This window comes from Poecilia mexicana, unplaced genomic scaffold (assembly GCF_051168715.1).
Source record: "Poecilia mexicana isolate PSO_F unplaced genomic scaffold, ASM5116871v1 scaffold_2, whole genome shotgun sequence".
Classification (NCBI taxonomy): Eukaryota; Metazoa; Chordata; class Actinopteri; order Cyprinodontiformes; family Poeciliidae; genus Poecilia; species Poecilia mexicana.
This window is the reverse complement of record NW_028263371.1, coordinates 51,537,047-51,558,722: the sequence shown is the minus strand read 5'-3', so window position 1 is coordinate 51,558,722 and position 21,676 is coordinate 51,537,047. Positions and strand designations below refer to the sequence as shown.

Genomic DNA, 21,676 nt, shown 5'->3' with positions numbered 1-21,676 from the left:
ACAACCTCAATATTGTTAGGATAGCAAGACAGGACGTGTTTACCAATCTAAAACTGAATAAAAGCCACCCCAATTAAGTAATGTTGCCAACACCTGATATCTATGTTTTTTTAAGGGCTATTACTTATAATATTTAAAATTTTGTTGCTCTGGAATGTTTAAATTTTCACGTTTTGAAAAATGTGGTGTTTCCATATTTTGCCTGTGTTAGTGCTTTAAAAAAATAACAGCCAGGATGACTAAAATTGCTTACAAAAAGACATGAACTTCACAACAGTTATATCCGTATCACCCACTATTATTGGAGTATAAAATGAACAATGTTAAATTTTGAACATCTAGCATAATAATACATATGGTACCTAGCGTCCCACTTGTTGCATAGCAACATGCATCATTTTTGTAGCAACAAAAATTAAAGGAAGCAGAATATCTGTAGAACACCATAACTGTCTTTGTTGTCTTTATTAAATGTTACATATCTTAATTAAAAATGTCACATTTGAACATGTTTCAAGACACTTTATCACACTTCTAGCTACATAAACATTTGCATACAAAAACATTTTAATATCAGTTTACTTGTGTTGTAAAAAGCCCAGTGAATTAAAATAATTGAATCATCCAAAACATGCAGTGTTAGCTGCAATATAACATGTTTGTTGATTATGGTTTTTTATGTAGACTTTACAAATATTCACATAAATGCTAAAATAAATGTCTGAATAGTAGTTACAGGTACAATTTCAACTTTATGATTTTATTTTGATCGTCTTTTAGTGAAAAAGAAACCGATGGACAAACAAATGGCTCCAGTTGCTGCCACAAGCAGCAGAGCAAATGTAGTGTTAAGTCCGGTTTCAGCTTCTTCAGCGGATAGCTTCAGACCCAGAAAGTTCACTGAATTGTCATTTTCTGGAGCATTTGTTGCTGAAAAAAAATAAGTTTTAGGTAAAATTTAAACTATATTTTTTCACACGGTTATCAAGGACATATATTACCAAAATGTTTATAATCTTCTACAATTACCTTCAGGTTCAGGCTTCAGACAATCGTGAGGTCCTGATGCAGGGTCGGGAAACCCATTGCAGTTGATGATGGTGGAGAAGAAAGACACAGATTCCTTGGCCACTCGAGGCACATTGGGGTCAGAGCGATTGACATAGAAAAGTCCAAATCTCTCTGAGAAGCCAGTGGCCCACTCCAGGTTGTCCATGAGTGACCATGCTGTATAGCCTTGGACGTCCACATTATCAAGCCGGTAAGCTGGAAGAACATAATTAATCTTTTTATGATAGAAATAATAATTTTTTTTTATTTTGTCCATCATAGAAAACATAGTATGTTAAATTAATTTCTTATAATACCTTTCAGCACTTGGTTAATATATTTTTCATAAAAGTAACTCCTGTGAGAATCTTTAAGATCTGTGGGGCCACGCTCTGAGACCCCATTCTCAGTGATGATAATCGTAGGATTTCCATACTCCTCCTTAATAAAGTTCAGTATTCTGCGCAACCCAAATGGTGTGATCTTCAGCCAGCTAGAACCAGAATCTAGCCAGGTACGATCAACATAGGTCCCTGCACCCCTATGGATAGTCCAGAGTTCACGTGTTTATTTAAATTTTAAAACATTTAAATAAATGTTTAAATGGTTTAAACATTTATGTGTAATTACACATAGCAATTGCACGTTCTCAATTGTTATGTGTAAGTTCTTACTCACCTATCTGCATCATAATGCTGAAGATTTCCATACTCAACAGGGAATCCCAGGACAGTGGTGTAATGGTTGAATCCAAAATAATCATGGGTTCCCTTAATTCTCTTTATTTCCTCTGGGGTAAATTCAGGTAGCCTGGAGAATATAAAATTGACTTTAATTTAGGTGGAAAATTGGTTCTCTAAAGTTTTAGCTTCAATTTAAACCAGATGGGAAAAGGGAATCCCATGGAACATACAACACAAACCAGCTTTTGGAAATCACAGGTTGCATAAAATTAAAAAAGGTATGTGGTCAGACATACACTAGAGTTGTTTAAAAAAGAATATATCTAGCAGAGCTGATAACAGTAGTTTTTCTTTGGTTTTTTTGTGGTACCGTGATTTAGTCAATCCGGCTGCAAGACTGCGTTCCCGTATGATTGTCTTCATCATTTCACTGTAGTCACCATTAAATATGGGATGGGCAAACCACCCAATGTAGAACTGCACAAAGATGCACAAATCATCAATGTCTCAAAACAGAAGAACAATAATATTTTGTGAAGAATGTGACAGGACTTGGTTTACCTGTATTATACGTCTTGCTGCGTCAATGTCCTCTTGCTTATAGGGGTTTCTGGGCTCAGACCAGTCAGAGTTGATGGTGATAGAGACTTTTCCATTCTGTCTAACCCGATATTTGTCATTGTAAAGGTGCCATGCTTCAGCATGAGCTTTGATAAGGTTATGAGCAACAATGTAGGGAAGAGTACCTGGACGGAAACTAATACCTGAAGAAACAATCTGGGTTAGATGCAGTTAGTCTTCCTGTCTTTGGCGTTTTTGTCTAAATCACATTTTCTTACTCCTTACCACCACAAAATATTTTTTATTTTGTTAGGGCATACTGCAAGAAAAGCATACCTGGGGCGGCTACTCCGTATCCATGTCCAATCATTGCTACGTTATATGGCTCATTAATGGTGATCCAAAGTTTCACTCTGTCTCCAAGACGGCTGAACATAACATCAGCATAATCCCTGAATCTTTGGACAATAGTGTCATTCTCCCAACCTCCCACATTCTGCAGAGCTTGTGGAAGATCCCAGTGGTACAAAGTTATCTGAAAGAAAAGAAATAAACACTTTTGAGTATTTGGATATATTTGTTGTAAACTCTATATTGGGGAGCAAAACAAGCTAAACTTACATGAGGCTGGATGTTTGCAGCAAGCAGTGCATCCACCAGTCTGTCATAGTAGCGAAATCCAACCTCATTGATGTGATTTGTTGTGCCATCAGGAAGTACCCGCGTCCAGGATATAGAGAAACGATAATGGTTAACCCCAAGTTGCTTCAATATAGCAATGTCTTCATCTATTTTATTGTAACTGTCACAAGCGATGTCCCCATTGTCACTGTCAAAGATTTTGAGTGCCGTGTGAGCAAATTTATCCCAGATGCTGAGACTTTTTCCATCAGCTCTCCATCCACCCTCAATCTAAAAATAGTAAAGGAAGAACAATAAACAAAGGGAACAAATTTATTTCAAGACTAATAAATTTGGGTTCTCTCATCTTACCTGGTAAGCTGCCGTGGCACTACTCCAAAGGAAATCATGAGGAAACTCTCCATACAGCATCTTCTCATCTTCTGTTATGGGGAAACCATTGTCTTTCATGAGTTGAAAGTAAAAATGAGCTGACAGCTTGGGTGTTCTTGGTCTGTTTGGGTCAGTGAAGTCGACATGGTAGAACCCATAGCCAACTGTATAGCCATTTAACCACTCAAAGGAGTCCATGAGAGATGTTGCTGTGTAGCCTTTTAGCATTACTCCATCTAGTTCATAGGCTGTAATTATGAGAAACACAAATATAAATGAATGACCAAGACTAGAATCAAGTACAGTATGTCAGCTTCAAAATGTTATCCAAAGCATTTGATTATAAGGTACCTTTAAGAGCTTCATTGATGTAAGTCTTGTAAAAAAACACTCTGTCAATGTCATCCCAAGACGTTTTTGCTGTTGTAGCCCCACCATTATCAGTTATGTAAATTTCAGGGTCTCCATACTCTTTCATGATCCAATTCAGGAGTCTCCGTAGGCCCCATGATACAGCTCTCTGGTTTTTGATGGCTGTAGCTGGTGAACCACTATCTTGTTCCTCTGTGAAGTCCCAGTCATTTTGATAGGAATGTGGAGACAGCAGACCCGTGATATGGGTTACTATCCTTGTGGTGTAGTGATTCACACAGAACATGTCAGCAGTTCCTTTGATCAAGTTCTTTTCCTCCTCTGTGAAAGATGGGAGTCTTGATTGTGAAAGACCTTGGAGTTCACTTTTGACCAAAACTTGGGCTTTCAGGGCCTCTGGATAGTCCCCATTCTTGAAAATTGGGTGGGCAAACCAACCCACATGGAACTGCATTGCACGGTCAGCAGCAACAAGATCACGAGGAACATTGATGTCTTTAGGTTCAACCCAATCTGCTTTAAGGGCAATGGAAACCATACCTCTTTGAGAAGCGCGGTATTTGTCATCGTATGTGTGATATGCTGTAGCGTGAGCTTTTATTAAGTTATGTGCAACTTGGTATGGTGCTGTTCCTGGCTCCTTAATGTTTGGAGGGATTTGTCCAGTCCCATATCCTTGCCATGCAAGTCCTTGAGGGTCATTCATGGTCATCCAGAATTTTACTCTGTCACCAAAGGTGGCAAAGCAGAAGTCACAATAATCATTAAAAATGTCAATCATCTGCACATTCTGCCAGCCACCAATGTCTTGTAGAGCTTGCGGGAGGTCCCAGTGATAAATTGTGACCATTGGGGTGATTTTTCTGGCCAAGAGGCCTTTAATAAGTCTGTTGTAATAATCAACACCCTTTTGGTTCAGGGATGCACGTCTACCATTGGGAAAGATTCTAGACCATGACAGAGAAAATCTGTATGACTTTACTTTCAAGGCTTGCAGCATGTAAAGGTCTTCATCAAGTCTATTGTAACTGTCACAGGCAACATTTCCATTCACATCTTCAGGAATTTCACTACCTGGCTTCTGAGTGAATGTATCCCATACACTGGGTCCTTTCCCCTCCTCATTCCATCCACCTTCAATCTGGTAAGCTGAAGATGACACGCCCCATAAGAAGCCTTGTGAGAAATTGCCATAGTGATACATTTGTCTGTCAAACTTTTTCTGTGGTGTAAATTTTTCCCAGACAGCCTTTGATGCTGATGGGACCTCTGAGGGTGGCAGTGGGGTGGAGCGGCGGGGTGGTGATATTTTCACACCTTCAAAATGATCTTGTTTGCGTGAAACAAAACCATTTTGCTCAATGATCTCAGCAAAGAAATATGCTGATTGTTTTGGTGTTCTTGGTCTGTATCCATCTACAAAATTTACATGATGTAGTCCAAATCTTTCACTGTACCCTTTATTTCCCTCAAATCCATCCATAAGTGATTGCACTGTGAATCGCTGCACATCCACTTTATCGTTTTCAATAGCTGTAAAATGAAAACAGAAGACAACATATAAAATGTATGGCTGGTTTCTCTCAGCTAAACAGATTCCAAGTATTAAAGAAGAGATAGTCACAAACCTTTTAGGGCCTCACTGATGTAATCTCTCATGTACTCTATTCTGCTAGTGTCATTGAAGGTGTCATCTGTTGGCATGCCATTCCCAGTTATGTAAATGGGAACATTGTTAACTGCTAGATATTTTGTTTTAATGTGGTTCAGAAGAGACCGTAGCCCTGCGGGCATGGAGTAGATCCAGTCTGATGCTGTAGCAGGCCATGAGGGGTCCACTTTAGCCTCAAAGTCTCCAACTCCTTCAGGACCAGGGTTGCACCCACCTACACTGCTGCTCACTAAACGGGAGGTATAGTGATTCAGACCAAAAAAGTCAGAAGTTCCCTTGATCCTCGCTTTCTCTTCCACTGTGAAAGTTGGAAGCACTGCTGGTTCAGATGAGGGACACTCGTTTCTTTTCTTTTCTATCTGTGTTTTGAGAACTTCAGGATAATCCCCATCTATGAAGACAGGATGGGCAAACCAGCCTAGCATAAACTCGAGGTAGCGCTCTGCAGCTGCCTTATCTTCAGGTTTGTTAGGATCAGCTGCCTCTGCCCAGTCAGAGTTTAGTGCAATGCCCACTTTCCCTCCCTGTGTCTTTCTGTAATTGTCATTGTAGACATGCCAGGCTTCAGCATGGGATTTCAGTATATTATGAGTGACCTGTAATAAAAAGAATAAAAGTGAAGGGTAAGATCTACAACTAACTTTGAGCATAGTTTAAAAGTTTAAAATGTTAATATGTTTACCTGATAAGAAGCAGTCACATAGTCTTTTATTCCAGGAGCATGCTCACCAGTCCCATGTCCAGCATGGCTCACCACCCAGGGACTACTGAATGTGTTCCAGCTCTTGACCCTGTTTCCATATCTATGGAAGCAGAAGGCTGCATAGTCTTTGTAAGCTGCAACAATGGACGGGTTGGTCCATCCACCCTTGTCTTGGAGAGCCTGAGGCAGATCCCAATGGTAGATAGTGGCAACAGGCTGTATGCCAGATTCAATCAGAGCATTGATCAGATTGTCATAGTAGAGAGCTCCTTCTTCCTTCAGGCTGTCTTTCTGACCTGAGGGGAATATACGAGCCCAGGAAATGGAGAACTGGTAGGTGTTGACTCCAAGACTTTGCAGGAGGTAGACATCTATATCAACTTTGTTATAACTGTCACAAGCAAGATCAGCGGTATGATTTGCAAAAGCTTGACCTTCATGACCAAAATGATCCCAAATAGTCTCTCCTTTCCCCCCTTCCAACCAACCACCTTCAACCTTGAAAGATTCTGATGACGTTGCCCATTGGAAACCCGGGGGAAATGCTTTAGTGAGGAGGTCTTTATCATCGCTGGCTTGGTCTCCAAATTTATGCAAGATGTTTTCATAACTCGTCCTGAATTTGTGCCTGCTGATGAAATATTTGGAAATAAGAAGTTTTGGGGAAAGGAATGGAAACTAGTAAAATTATAAGGGAAAAGGTCAAACCATATAAATCTGTAAAAACATGTATTACCTGACTGGAGAATCCTGCATGTCCAACTCATCCAACACATTCTTCATGTCACATCCCATAATATTCAGACTGTTGGTCCATAAAACTGTCACAATACAGGTGAAATGAAAGGACAGAAATATTTTTGACATATGGCTAAATTATGGAGTCCTTCCTTCAAATGACCAATTTAAGAGTAATCTGTTCAAGTTTAGCAGTAAGGCTTTCACCTCAATGTTATCTAATCAGTTTTTGTTATTATCCTGCAACAATCATAGCTTAAGCCATAAATATTTACTGGCCTTGCTGTAAAGCTCCAAAGCTTTTGTCCACCTTGCAAATAGTCTTCCTTTTGGAACTTGACTGACTGATAACAAAAGGCTGATTTTGCACTAGTTACTGTTATAAAATGACACTACTTAAAAGGTACATTTATGTTCTGTAAAAAACTACCACATTGCAGGTATTTAGAGTTTAACCATTAAGCTTGTTCCTTTCAAACATCACAGAAAGAATGTTATGAACACTCGTTATTTTCTACCTAATAATTGCTTAGGTTCAAGGGTAATAATTAAACACTCACCCTGTGTAAAATATCCAACAGTAGTAATTTAATTAATGCTATTGATAATTTAGAAAGAAGCTATAAAATGTGTTGACCAGCGTGATACTTACCTTGTAATAAATCTCCAAGAAGCTGGTGTTCACTCGGGATACAGTCACGAACAGGCGTCTTATATAGCAAGATTGGCAAATTTCCAGTAGATGTCTAGAACACAACATTGCAACATTGTATATTTATATTTATAAAGATAAAATGCAAACAAGAAAATCCACGATGGTCCTAAAAACATTAGAATGTTTGCAGTACCTGCAAGTTTCTCAACTCTTGTGCAAAACTCTTTGAGGAGGCACAGTTATATTCAAGGTTCACGGATAAGAAATCCACCTGTCCCAAACATACAATAACACATGAGAGTTGTCACACACCAATAATACAAAAAAATAAAAATACCACACTAAGACTTGTTGTACTGGGGGTAGCAAATGGAAATGTGCTTGTTTTTCTATGCTTTCTCTGAGGGGAAATAACCAAATTACCATGAAAAACTCATTGGCTGCCTTCTATGTTCACTATGGGTTTAAGTCAGTTTAGGTTTTTGGTTTGTGACCAATGAATGGACTGCATTTAATACAGAAAACTTTAAATTTTTTTGGCAACTATTAAGGTTTTTGTAAAGTCAAGGCTCAATACTCAAGCTACAAATTCTTAACAAAATAAAAAGTTAAAGGGTCCTCAGGGACCATTGTCCTACATGTTTCTTGCTACTGCACATATTACCTACATGCTTGGATGATTGCCAGGCTTTTGCAGAACTTGATGGCATGCTGTGAATGCTGTGCAGTCACTTGAATCAGATGTACTTGAATAGAGAAATATCTAAAACATCCAGCACAGTGGTGGCTGAGAAGCAGGCTTGGAAACCACCGGCATAAGCAGGTGAAGAGCATCCTAAACCAACTCATAATTCTCCACCATTCATCAGGCAGATAAGAGGCACACAAGTTAAGTTAGGCTCCCAAAGAGACTTTTGACTGTCAGACACAGGACACATAAATACACTGGCTGAATATATATTATTATTCTTCCATTTTCTAATGATATTTACTAATTAAATCTACTTATTCCATAAATTTTAGTTCTTTGACAATTAGTGGCAACTAACTTTCATTGTACTGTTTTGTGCACACAATGGCAGTCAATAGATCTTAGCTAGATTATGTTATATATATTGCAAAAAGGAGTAATATTGTCATTGTTTGAGATTAAGTTTTGTTTTAAGGTAGTGGGACCTGATGTGCACTGTAAATACAGAAGAAGCTTACATTTGTGAAAGCTTTAAGATTGGAAAGTTGATCCACATGTTTTGCATTCAGCCCAAATGATAGACGTCTCCCTGTATAGAAAAAATGACAGGAAGAAAACCTATTAACACTTCATGTAATATATTTAATCTTTCTAGCTGATGATTATTTACACTGCAGAAATTGAGGTTTTGGAAAGACTGCTTAGGAGATATCTTGATGCAACTCACATGGACTGATTACTGAGATAACATGGAAAAACATTCTGTGTTATCAGCTAAGTAGTAAAGTAATATCACTGCAGCCAATATCAGCTGACTGTGAAACAATTTTCTTGATAAGTTAAATCTTAGTCATAGTAAAAACAAAAAATTAACAAATTTAAAATGGCTGGAAATTACAATTCAGTCTAGAAAACATATAAATATGTACAAACAAAGAATATTAATCAAGACAGGAAAGGACTGGAGTTCACATACCTTCGTATGGAAAGTTTTGATGATAAAACTCATGAATCTTCTTGTTGAGCTGAAGGATATTTTGGAGAGGAGTGTGACCATCTACAGCTGGTCCTTCACGCAAAATCTCATCCAGGTCACTAAATGTCACCCATGAGTTTGCCAATTGGCCAAATTCTCTCAAAGCAAACTCAGCATACTGCTGAAACATGTCTAGCAGCTGCTGACTTTCCCAGCCTCCATACCTGGACCTCAAAGAATCTGGAACTGTTGATCCATGAAGAATGACGAGAGGCTGCAAGCCCTGCTCTTGCAAGTTCTTCAGCAGGGTCTTGTAACACCTTGCTACAGCCTGTTGAGGCTTGCTGGTCAGGCCCGTAGGAAGAAGTTTTGCCCATGACAGCGGCACTTTGAAGTGGGTCACTCCTTTGGTCTGGAGGTACTTAAAATACTGCTTGGAAGCTGCTGGTATGGGATGACTGCAGTCAAAGACATTTTCCTCACTGCTGGAGGTTCTGTGATCCTTCTCAGTCAGAGGGCCAGCAAGAAGCATAAAATTGTCTTCTCCATTCACCTGACTGCTCCAATCACCAGTCACACTTAAAAAATACAGACACACAACCCACAGCAGCCTGTTCATTGTGACTCGTGAAAACCAGTCTGAATGTCAACTGATCGCAAAGCTATTTAGACAACATTTTGCTCTCATATCATTGTTGCACAATTAGGGTTTGATAAGTGTTTTATTGCAGTTTTATGATATACTCAGACTCTGGACTCATCCAATTGATAACATCCTAATGTTGTTTGAGGAACCTAAAATGTGCTGCTGCTAGATGCTTATTAAAATGTTAACTTAGGGTTACTGCAGTGTGACCAATGGACTAGTTTTAGGTTTTCAGTTTGAAACATAGCCACTGGTAGCATTTGCTAATAGCTATTTAAACAATGAAATTGTTGTTAATAAGAAACAGCTTCAGTTTAGTTGATGCATGACTTCCACCTTAAGTCATAAACTTCTTGGGTTGTTTCTGTGCCATTGCTCCAAACATTCCGTTATCCCTTTTAGCTGCATTTGGAAGATAACCAGAACCCTTGTGTAGCAGGAGTGTACATTTTTAAGACAATCACTGTCTAAATACTAAATACTATTTAAAGATAGTCCAGGAACACAGATAAAACATTAAGCCACAATCAGGGACCTAAAAGTTAAGACAACTCTGTCAAGGGACTAGCTAATAATTCTTGATGCTTTACAGCAGATGACAGTCATCTAAACTAGTTGTGTTTGCTGCCATCTGCTGGATTTACATCTTACAATCCTTCAATTTGAAATGATTCTTAACTAGGTAATTGAAATGGAACTTAGTTAGGGTTTTTTGTATTAAAAAATGACACATTGAAACAGTGGGATTTGTTTTTTCAATACTATTAGCTTATGAGCTGTTCATAAAGAAAGCACGAGGAACAGGGGGAGACAAACTGATATGGAGCAGTAAAAAAAGAAACAAAACCACACAAAGTCAGACATTATCTCAAAATAAATGAAAAAAGTAATATAGTTGCAGGGGAACAGATTGTGTACAAAATCAAAACAGGAACAGTGTGGTTCGTTGCAATAAGTTTATTGAACAGAAGCTTCATAGGACAAGTAGCAGAAATCAGATACGTATTAGTTGGCTTTTATATTGTGCTTTCTTCCAGTTTGTCTCACAAAAATTAGATAAATGGTTCTTGATGTTACAATAAGTTAGTATGACAGTGACTTGGTCAGTGTTTTTTATATGGTGGTAAAAAATTTCACAAGTCACAAAATATGCAAAAACATTCTACCGATATAATAGGCAGAACTAATCTAGAGTTTTGCACAGTTGACATGGGTTTCACCAGTAATTTACTTCAGTTAGCTTAAATTTTTTTCACACAAGAAAATCATAAAGAGGCACAAAAATAGTTTAAATACCACAAATAGTGCAAATGGAAAAAACTGGGTCCCGTCATCTTGACCTCCCAGTAAGCAATAAGTTCTCCTCTGCACCTTTGGTTGTATAGATAAATTATATTATTTTAAATATAGAACAGCGACAACATACAGTGTTCAAAAACTCAAAATTCTCTGTTGAAGATTGTGTTTTTGCAAAATTCAGCCCTTTAAATTTAAATATGGAAATCATACATATCTGCATTAAAGATGGAAGTCAAGCTGCAATCAGAATCTTTCTTCCTCCCTCAATTAACTCTACAATTTTCTTTTGGAACACCTTTTTTACTGGAAACAATCCAACAGCCACACAAATTGTTCCAGCAAGTGCTACAATCAGCAAAGCAAATGTTGTGTTAAGTCCGGTCGCGGCATCTTCAGAGGAGAGGCTCATACCCAGGAAGTTCACGTTGTTGATTCCAGGAATTGCCTCTTTTGTTACTGCAGGGAGAAAAATAGACACTTTATTAATAATAAATCACAGTAATGTGAACCTAAATTTTGTATTATTAACAATGCATTTTGAAAATCTTAAAACAGATTATTTGATAAGCTTGCTTGTGATAGTAAAGTTGCATACTTATACTGCTGGGTATAATTTGAACAGTGAAGTTGATCTCAATTCAAGGTAGATATGTCCAACTAAGTATTCTGACAAGACAATTTTTGATCTGACCTGAAATCAGAGCATCTCAATCATTTACTTTCCAAACACTGAATCTGTTTACCTTCAGGCTTAGGGGTTAGCAATTGTAGGGTTAGGGTTCCAACACTCATGAGGTCCAGATGCTGGGTCAGGAAACCCGTTGCAGCTGATGATGGAGGAATAATAGGACACAGAGGCTTTGGGGGTTCGAGGCAGATCAGGGTCTGTGCGATTCACATAGAAAAGTCCAAATCTCTCTGTATAGCCAACACCCCATTCCAGGTTGTCCAGCAGAGACCAAGCAGTGTAGCCAATAATATTGACGTCGTCAAGCAAATAAGCTGCAGAAAACAGAAAATTCATTTGAGCACACAAGTTGGTCCTACATCTTAACTTATGTAAGTTTCTAGGTTGAATATACTCCATATGCCATGAAGTTGTTTTAATACCTTTCAGCACTTGGTTGATGTACTGTTCATAATAGTATTTCCTGTGAACGTCATTGAGATCAACTGGCCCATTTTCAGAGACACCGTTCTCAGTGATGATAATTGGAGGATTTCTGTACTCTTCCTTGATGAATTTCAGCAATCTTCGGAGACCAAATGGTGTCATCCTCAGCCAGACAGAACCGGTTTCCAACCAGGTCCGATCACTAATAACCACCACACCCCTGTGACAAGTGAATAATTATGTAATTTAGAGTTTAAGTTAAAAACATGGACACTTTTTCAAGAATATTTAGGAAAAATGTGATAAGAATATATAGTGATGATTTCCACATGAAGTTGATTTGAAATTGCTTTGTGACAAAGCTAATGGCCTTACCTGTCTGCCTCAAAGTGTTGAAAAGATCCATAGTCTACAGGGAATGCCAAGACACTGCAGTAATGGTTTAATCCAAAGTAATCATAAGTGCCATTAATTCGCTTAATTTCCTCAGGAGTAAACTCAGGAAGCCTTAAGAAGAAAAATTCAAGAAGAAATTATATGAGAGAAAACATCAGTGGATGTAGTCAGTATAAAACAAACTTAAGAAGACCCTTCATAAGTATTCATCTATCACAAACCGTGCAAAGAATTTTAATATACAACAAAAGATCGTACCTGGATTTTGTCAATCCACCTGCAAGACTTTGCTTTAGAACAGATTTCTTCACCAGTGGGCTGTAGTCACCATTAAAAATGGGATGGACCCACCAGCCAAGATAAAACTGTGGACAGAATTTGACACACAGCAATCGTCAACTACAACTCCGCTTAAAATATTGTAGTTGTTTTGTGTTATATAATCATAATATATACCTCAACCACATTCCGTGCAGCTTCATAGTCCTCTTGCTTGTAGGGGTTTCTGGGTTCTGCCCAGTCTGAGTTTACAGTGATGGAGACCAGTCCTCCCTGTGAGGCTCTGTATTTGTCATTGTAGACATGCCAGGCCTCTGCATGGGATCTGATTATGTTGTGGCCTACAATGTATGGAAGAGTATCTGGTCTGTCGTTCAAACCTGGAAAATATAAAATTAAATATGGTGATGCAGAGTTTATCATGCAAGTATAATTAAATATACATGTTTGAAAATGCAGCCTATTTTCTTCCTTAGGAGTTCTACATTGATTAACGTCCATTAGTCTGACATCTACCATGCTTAGCATAAAGTATAATTCCAGTTAAAAATACCTTACATACCTGGGGCATGTGCACCTTGGACATGGCCTAATACAGTTATTATGAAGGGCTCATTGAAAGTGATCCAAAGTTTCACTTTGGGACCAAGATTTTGAAAGAGGAAATCTGCATATTCCTTGAATCTTTCAATGATTGTCTCATTTTCCCAACCTCCAACATCCTGCAGAGCTTGTGGGAGATCCCAGTGGTACAAAGTGACCTAATCCAAGAGAAAAACAGTTGGTAAAAGAGGTAAAACACTTTTTCTTAATTATTATTTTTGATAAATACTTACTTGAGGCTGAATGTTTGCAGCAATAAGGGAATCCAGCAGTTTCTGATAGTAATTTAGACCAGCCTGATTGACATATTTGGTAGTACCGTCAGGCAGGACCCTTGGCCAGGATATGGAGAAGCGATAGTGAGACACCTTGACTTTCTTCAGTGCAGCAATGTCATCTTCCATCCTATTGTAACTGTTACAAGCCACATCCCCAGTGTCATGCTCAGATATTTTTCCAGGGGTGTGTGTAAACTTGTCCCAGATACTGAGACCTTTTCCATCTTCTCTCCATGCCCCTTCAATCTGGAAAGAGAAAATCTCAGATTTTCAGTGTCTACGGTTTCATCCTTTGGGGATTACACATATAGTGAATCAGTAAATAATGCTGACCTCTGTTTTAGCTGATAAAATATGCTGTATACCACTTTCAAATCTAAATTTAGATTTAATTTAGAATTTGTTTTAGGTAAATAATAATCCCAATTTAACAGCAAGAAAGTTTGACATTGTATCTGCTCTTAATATTCTCTTAATATTCTTATTCACTATCAATTATTATAAACTGCTTATTCTAAAAAAAATGCAACAATGAGGAAACACCTTGCTGAAACCAGTTGAATACAAACTGCCATTTTGGGGATTTAACATTGATTTGACAATAAGTGACAAAGATATTTTAATATTTGTCATGTAAGCTTTTTTACCTGGTATGATGCTGTTGCACTACTCCAAATGAAATCCTTTTTGAATTCTCCATATATCATCTTTTCGTCTTCTGGTAATGGAAAACCATTGTCCCTCATAACGTTGTAGTAGAAATGAGCCGAAAACTTAGGTGTTCTGGGTCGGTTTGGGTTGTTGAAGTCTACGTGGTGCAGACCAAACCCAAAGAGGTAGCCAAAAATGTACTGAAAAGAATCCATGAGATATGTTGCATAGCCTTTCACCTTGACTCCATCAAGTTCATAGGCTGTTAAGATAGACATAAGAAAATAAACAGAAATTAGTTGTGAATGAGCAAGACATTGTAATTTACAACAAATATTTTTGATAATTATTACTGTACCTTTAAGAGCCTCATCAATGTAGGTTTTGTAAAGGAACACTCTATCAATTTCATCATAAGCCCATTCCCTGGGAGTGGCAACTGAATTTTCAGTAATGTAAATATCTGGATCTCCATATTCTGCCTTGATCCAGTTGAGAAGCCTTCTCATGCCAAATGATACAGCTCTTGTGAATCCAATTGGTGTCGTCGGTTGATCAATTATTTCTTCTTCTTGATAGTCCCAGTCACTTAGATAAGATGCTGGAGAAAGTGCTCCTGTAACATGGGTTACTAGCCTGGTGGTGTAGTGATTGGCACAGAACATGTCAGCAGTTCCCTTAATAAAGTTCTTTTCCTCCTCTGTGAAAGATGGGAGTCTTGACTGTTTAAGACCTTGGAGTTCACTTTTGACCAAAACTTGGGCTTTCAGGGCCTCTGGATAGTCTCCATTCTTGAAGATTGGGTGGGCAAACCAACCCACATGGAACTGCATTGCACGGTCGGCAGCAACAAGATCACGAGGGACATTGATGTCTTTAGGTTCAACTCATTCAGCATTGAGGGCAATGGAAACCATCCCTCCTTGAGAAGCGCGGTATTTGTCATCATACGTGTGATATGCTGTAGCGTGAGCTTTTATTAAGTTATGTGCAACTTGGTATGGTGCTGTTCCTGGCTCCCTAATTTTTGGAGGGATTCGTCCAGTCCCATATCCTTGCCATGCAAGTCCTTGAGGGTCATTCATGGTCATCCAGAATTTTACTCTGTCACCAAAGGTGGCAAAGCAGAAGTCACAATAATCATTAAAAATGTCAATCATCTGCACATTCTGCCAGCCACCAATGTCTTGTAGAGCTTGCGGGAGGTCCCAGTGATAAATTGTGACCATTGGGGTGATTTTTCTGGCCAAGAGGCCATTAATAAGTCTGTTGTAATAATCAACACCCTTTTGGTTCAGGGATGCACGTCTACCATTGGGAAAGATTCTAGACCATGACAGAGAAAATCTGTATGACTTCACTTTCAAGGCTTGCAGCATGTAAAGGTCTTCATCAAGTCTATTGTAACTGTCACAGGCAACATTTCCATTCACATCTTCAGGAATTTCACTACCTGGGTTATTACTGACTACATCCCATACACTGGGTCCTTTCCCATCCTGGTCATATCCACCCTCAATCTGGTAAGCTGAAGATGAGACGCCCCATAAGAAGTCTTGTGAGAAATTGCCATAGTGATACATTTGTCTGTCTAACCTTTTCTGTGGTGTAAATTTTTCCCAGACAGCCTTTGATGCTGATGGGACCTCTGAGGGTGGCAGTGGGGTGGAGCGGCGAGGTGGTGATATTTTCACACCTTCAAAATGATCTTGTTTGCGTGAAACAAAACCATTTTGCTCGATGATCTGAGCAAAAAAATATGCTGATTGTTTTGGTGTCCTCGGTCTGTATCCATCTACAAAATTAACCTGGTGAAGTCCAAATCTTTCACTGTACCCTTTATTTCCCTCAAATCCATCCATAAGTGATTGCACTGTGAATCGCTGGACATCCACTTTATCGAGTTCAATGGCTGTAAAATGAAAACAGAAGACAATATTAAAAATGTATTTATGGTTTATTTCTGCTAAACATGCCAAGTATTAATGAAAAGATGGGCACAAACCTTTTAGGGCCTCACTGATGTAACCCCTCATGTACTCTATTCTGCTAACATCATTCAGAGTGTCCCCACTGTCATCCGTTGGCATGCCATTCCCAGTTATGTAAATGGGCACATTGTTATATGTTAGATATTTTGTTTTTATGTGGTTCAGAAGTGACCGTAGCCCTGTGGGCATGGAGTAGATCCAGTCTGATGCTGTAGCAGGCCATGAGGGGTCCACTTTAGCCTGGAAGTCTCCAACTCCTTCAGGACCAGGGGTGCACCCACCTACACTGCTGCTCACTAAACGGGAGGTATAATGATTCAGACCAAAAAAGTCAGATGTTCCCTTGATCCTCGCCTTCTCTTCTTCAGTGAAAGCTGGAAGAATTGCTGGTACAGATAAGGGACACTCTTTAGCTTTGTTTGCAATCTGAGTTTTGAGAACTTCAGGATAATCCCCATCTATGAAGATTGGATGGGCAAACCAGCCTAGCATAAACTCAAGGTAGCGCTCTGCAGCTGCCTTATCTTCAGGTTTGTTAGGATCAGCTGCCTCTGCCCAGTCAGAGTTTAGTGCAATGCCCACTTTCCCTCCCTGTGTCTTTCTGTAATCGTCATTGTAGACATGCCAGGCTTCAGCATGGGATTTCAGTATATTATGAGTGACCTGTAGAAATAAGAATTAAAAAGTGAAGGGTTATAGCCTAAGCAAAATTTAGACATGTTTAAAAGATTTTGATGTGGTGATACCACTATGTTTACCTGATAAGAAGCAGTCACATAGTCTTTTATTCCAGGAGCATGCTCACCAGTCCCATGTCCAGCATGGCTCACCACCCAGGGACTACTGAATGTGTTCCAGCTCTTGACCCTGTTTCCATATCTATGGAAGCAGAAGGCTGCATAGTCTTTGTAAGCTGCAACAATGGACGGGTTGGTCCATCCACCCTTGTCTTGGAGAGCCTGAGGCAGATCCCAATGGTAGATAGTGGCAACAGGCTGTATGCCAGATTCAATAAGAGCATTGATCAGATTGTCATAGTAGAGAGCTCCTTCTTCATTCAGGCTGTCTTTGTAACCTGAGGGGAATATACGGGCCCAGGAAATGGAGAACTGGTAGGTGTTGACTCCAAGACCTCGCAGGAGGTAGACATCTATATCGACCTTCCTGTAGCTGTCAGCAGCTGTGTCAGCATTATGATTATTAAAGGCTTGGTTTTCATGACCAAAGCGATCCCAGATGGTCTCGCCTTTCCCTTCTGCTGCCCATGCACCTTCAACCTTGAAAGACTCTGTGGATGTAGCCCATTGGAAGCCGGCAGGGAATGCTTTAGTAAGGAGAACATCTGTTTCGTCAGTGCTTTTGGCTGCAGACTCATGCACAATCTTCTTATAACTGTTACCCAACCCCTTCATTCTGCTGAAATGTGCTTCACCGCTGAAAAAAATGACATCAAATATAAATAAGAATGAAAAAGCACTCGATGTATGTGTTACTTCTTAAACAAATCTTACCTGTTACTGCTAGAGGTTCTCAGCTCGGGTTGTCCCAGGGGGCCTGCAAGAAGCACAATGTCATCCTGTCTTTTCACAACCCCACCTTGACTTCCAAGGATGCACAGAAAATGCAAGCACCCCAACCACAATAGCTTCTGCATCGTGACCCAAAAAGGAGGCACTGAGGATTTCCTCTGATTGTACAGCTATTTAAACAAAAATCTCCTCCTTTTTGGCTTCATTTTTTGTATGGCACCGTCATAATTGTTATGAAATCCAAGATAATTTATTTAGTGTTTTATTGGACGTGTGCTATCAGGAACACTGGACTCGTGTATGATATAACCATGGTTGAAGGTCATCTAAGGTGAACATAAGTAATATTTAACATGAGTATTCGGGAAGTAATGCAGCACATCCTTCAGGAAAAGGATTAGTATTATAGCCATTAGTGTGGAAGCAACAGTTCCCCATAGATTATGAATGTTCACAATTACTAGATTACATTTGTTTAGTATCAACTTTAATTTCTTTCAGATTTTTATACATAAAACTAGAATTATAATTCTATCTTCAACCCCCACGCTTTTTGCTAAAACTAGCCAAGTTAGAAAAAAATGCTTAACCATTTTAAGCATTGATTTTAATGGATGACCTAATCTGCTTTTTACATCACCCTGTAACTGTGTTTCGGCCTTACTGTCTTAAAATGCTGCTTACATTTATTGTGTTTTTTGTATTTTCAATGTATTACCTACAGAGTTGTGTGATTTACATGTGACCTTTGTTGTGGCTGTGTCTGGGATTGTTGTAGTTTTACAAAATCAAGAAACTTTTGCAGAAATTAGCCTCCTCACTCAAGCTTTCTAGTACTTTAAAAAAAAGTTTTTAAATAAGCAGGTATACACAATTTTCTGATTTTACTATTGTCCATTCACTATTATTACCATTTACTGTACTACTGATGCCTGCAGTTTCTTGTGATGTAGCTTTCATGTTACAGGTTGTTTTTTTCTTGGAGAAACTCATGAAAGGAGGTTAGAAAAGTGATACATTTTAAAATTAAAATTATGGGTATTTAAAATTGCCTTATGGCTAAAACTTAAGCTAATAATTAAGACCATGAGTCATAGCAAGCTAGGATATTTAGGCAAAAATGTTAGCTTTACTACAAACACAGGAAACAGAAGTAACACAAAGGGAACCAGATTTCCACCTATTTTTACTGGTTATGAATAAGCTAGTTAGAACTGCAGCACAGCTAAAGATGAAAAGATGTCAAAGTCTGAACAATAAAAGTTGGTGTGGAGGATTGTTATTTGAAATTTTAAGCTAATTGTGACACAGAGAGTTTTTCCAACAATAAAATAGAGAATAATTTATGAACATTTTATGGCACACTAGGATACTCTGTTGTTGGTCTGAAAGTAGTTAAATCATTGTATTTTGTTGATGACCTCTTGCAAATCTTGATTTGCTTGTATTTAGATGTCTCAAGAAGACATTAGTTGAACCAAATGAGAGAAACCAAGCAAAACCTTGGTGTATTAGCCTATTTAGTCAAACCAACCCTTAGAAATCTTGGTATGATTTTTCATTCTATCATGTTAGAGTTTCATTGACACAAATTCAAGAGACAGATTTTTCCAGCAAAGAAATATTTCTAAACCTCAAACGTTAGCATCAAATTCAATATTAGAGATGATTGGTCATCTTTCCCCTCGTCTCGACTATTCAAACAACCTTTTCATGTGACTGAATGAGAAAGATCTTAACCGTCTCCATCCAATTCAGATCTAGTTGCAAAGAATTTAACCAATACATGCAAGAGGCAGTAAATTTATCCAAAGGCTACCCTAAGTCTTAATCTTATTACCTTGGCTACTGGTACATTTTAGAAATAATTTAAAAGTCTTTATTTTTAGATCCCAATGTGGTCCTGCCTTGTGATCTCATATCACAGGGCAGGACCACCAAAAGGAGGTTTTCCTTTTGTTACACCTCTTCCGGCAGTCTGAGATCTTCCAGTCAACGATTGTTACAGTTAATGGTTCCTTAAACAAGTTTTAAGACCAAAGGGGGATACATATTTTAGAGTGGTGATCTACAGATAGTGGAATGCTTTGCCTCAATTTTTGGGATGTCTTGATGCTGTTGATTCTTATAAGAAGCAGTTGTAGACTTCTTTATAGTCTGGCTTTTGACTAGGTTTTTGTATGATTTGTGTTCTGCTTTATCCTGTTATATATTCTTATCTTCAAGTTTTTAAGAGTGTTTTCATTGTAAAGTACTTTGTGGTTTTCACTCCTCCGGGACTAGCACATAGAGATAATCAACAATCACTTCCGTTGTGTCGTTGACTTTTTTAGTGATCCTCCATAGTGAACATGCATGTTTCTTAACAGCAAGAAACCTCCATCAGAACCAACCATCTGCTACGACTAACTGAGGGTTTGAGAATAAAGAGCAGACACACAGAAAGAAACAGATGAACTGATGTCCGATTATTTTCTTTGGTCATAAAAAAAGGCAGTGGTTCATGGCTCCTTATAGCAATGTTAGTGTTTTCAGGAGGTTTTCCTTTTGTTCATGACTAGAACCACTTTTTTGTTACTCTAAAGAATTTAATTTCTGTATGTTGTTTGCTCTTATCTGCAATCAGTACGGTAAGGTCACACGTAGGTAATACTGTTTTGTAACCATACCTGGATGAACACTTTGTTTTTCATGCTGCCTGTGTTTATTAGCTGTATTGTAATAAAGGCAGTGTTTGAAAAGTTATACAATAGTTTTCATAACCATTTATTACAAACCCAAAGTTCATGGTAACAGATAGCTTTGATGAAGCTCTTTGATTTATTTCCTCAGATTGTAAAAGACAATGCTGTTTTTTTAAAGGTTTTTGTTGGCTCTAGTGGCCTTTATTTGAAAGTAGTTTGACAGGAAAGAGGGTTATGAGAGAGGGGGAAGACATGCGGCAAATGTCACCAGGCCGGGAATCAAATAGTAACAGAGTAGGAACAATAGTTAAAAGTGACAATTACAAAACCCCTAGATTTACCACCTTTTTCTTCAAAATTTAGGTTTATTTTCTTTTTCTGACAATGGAAGCTTTAAAATGTTATAGAACAGTGCAGTTGTTTTTGGAATTCAACCACTGTAATATATAGTTAAAGAGAACAATGGCACCAGGAGGGTCAAGTGACGTATTATATTGTTTTGAAGTCTCATCTTATTACAAATTTCATTAGCTGTGTAGTAAAAGAGTGTGGAAGGTAAACGATAATAGTTTTGATAACTTTATCTTAAGATATAAAGGTCATAAGGGAGATAAAGTAATACACTTAGGTAATGTACTCCTTCCTTATCAGAAGGAAGATCATAAATTACTAAATGAATTAAATTTGTTTGGAAAGATAATCCGTGGACAGAGAACAGCAACCGCATATCCGCGGCATCCAGTTGCTGATTGGAAGTCATAAAACTAAAAACAAAACTTGAAAAACTAAAAATTAAAGTATTGTTTAATGCTGCAGGATGTATGTTTTAAACTAACATCTTATTATTTCAAATAAATCTCAACACCACTGCTGGTCAGGACCATTTCGTCTGTTATGTATCATTGTATGATGTGTACATAGGCCCTGGAATTGGGGTCAGTAAAATGTAATCTAACAATCTTTATTATAAATCCAATAAAATATGCTATTGTACTGCCCAGATCAAAGAGACCAGGGTCTCACCCTGAAGCCAAACCTGATAGGAACTCTTGGCAGTGAGCACCTGTTCGTTGGCTCAAACAAAAGCCCTT

At 38.3% G+C, this 21,676-nt stretch overlaps 1 protein-coding gene and 1 pseudogene across 1 annotated transcript; both read right to left on the bottom strand.

Annotated features, from left to right (window-relative positions):
- Window positions 1-446: 446 nt before the first annotated feature.
- Window positions 447-9,647, bottom strand: LOC106908439 (lactase/phlorizin hydrolase). Its single transcript, XM_088003982.1, is given in 17 exon segments — window positions 447-915; window positions 1,024-1,266; window positions 1,368-1,591; window positions 1,729-1,860; window positions 2,104-2,210; window positions 2,295-2,497; window positions 2,631-2,829; window positions 2,916-3,206; window positions 3,288-3,556; window positions 3,660-5,213; window positions 5,309-5,948; window positions 6,035-6,686; window positions 6,792-6,876; window positions 7,446-7,539; window positions 7,642-7,719; window positions 8,658-8,728; window positions 9,116-9,647. Coding segments are annotated over 17 exon segments (5,529 nt in total). The 3' UTR covers window positions 447-760.
- A 1,056-nt stretch (window positions 9,648-10,703) lies between these two features.
- On the bottom strand, window positions 10,704-18,026 carry LOC106908441 (lactase/phlorizin hydrolase-like; annotated as a pseudogene).
- Between the last annotated feature and the right edge of the window lie 3,650 nt (window positions 18,027-21,676).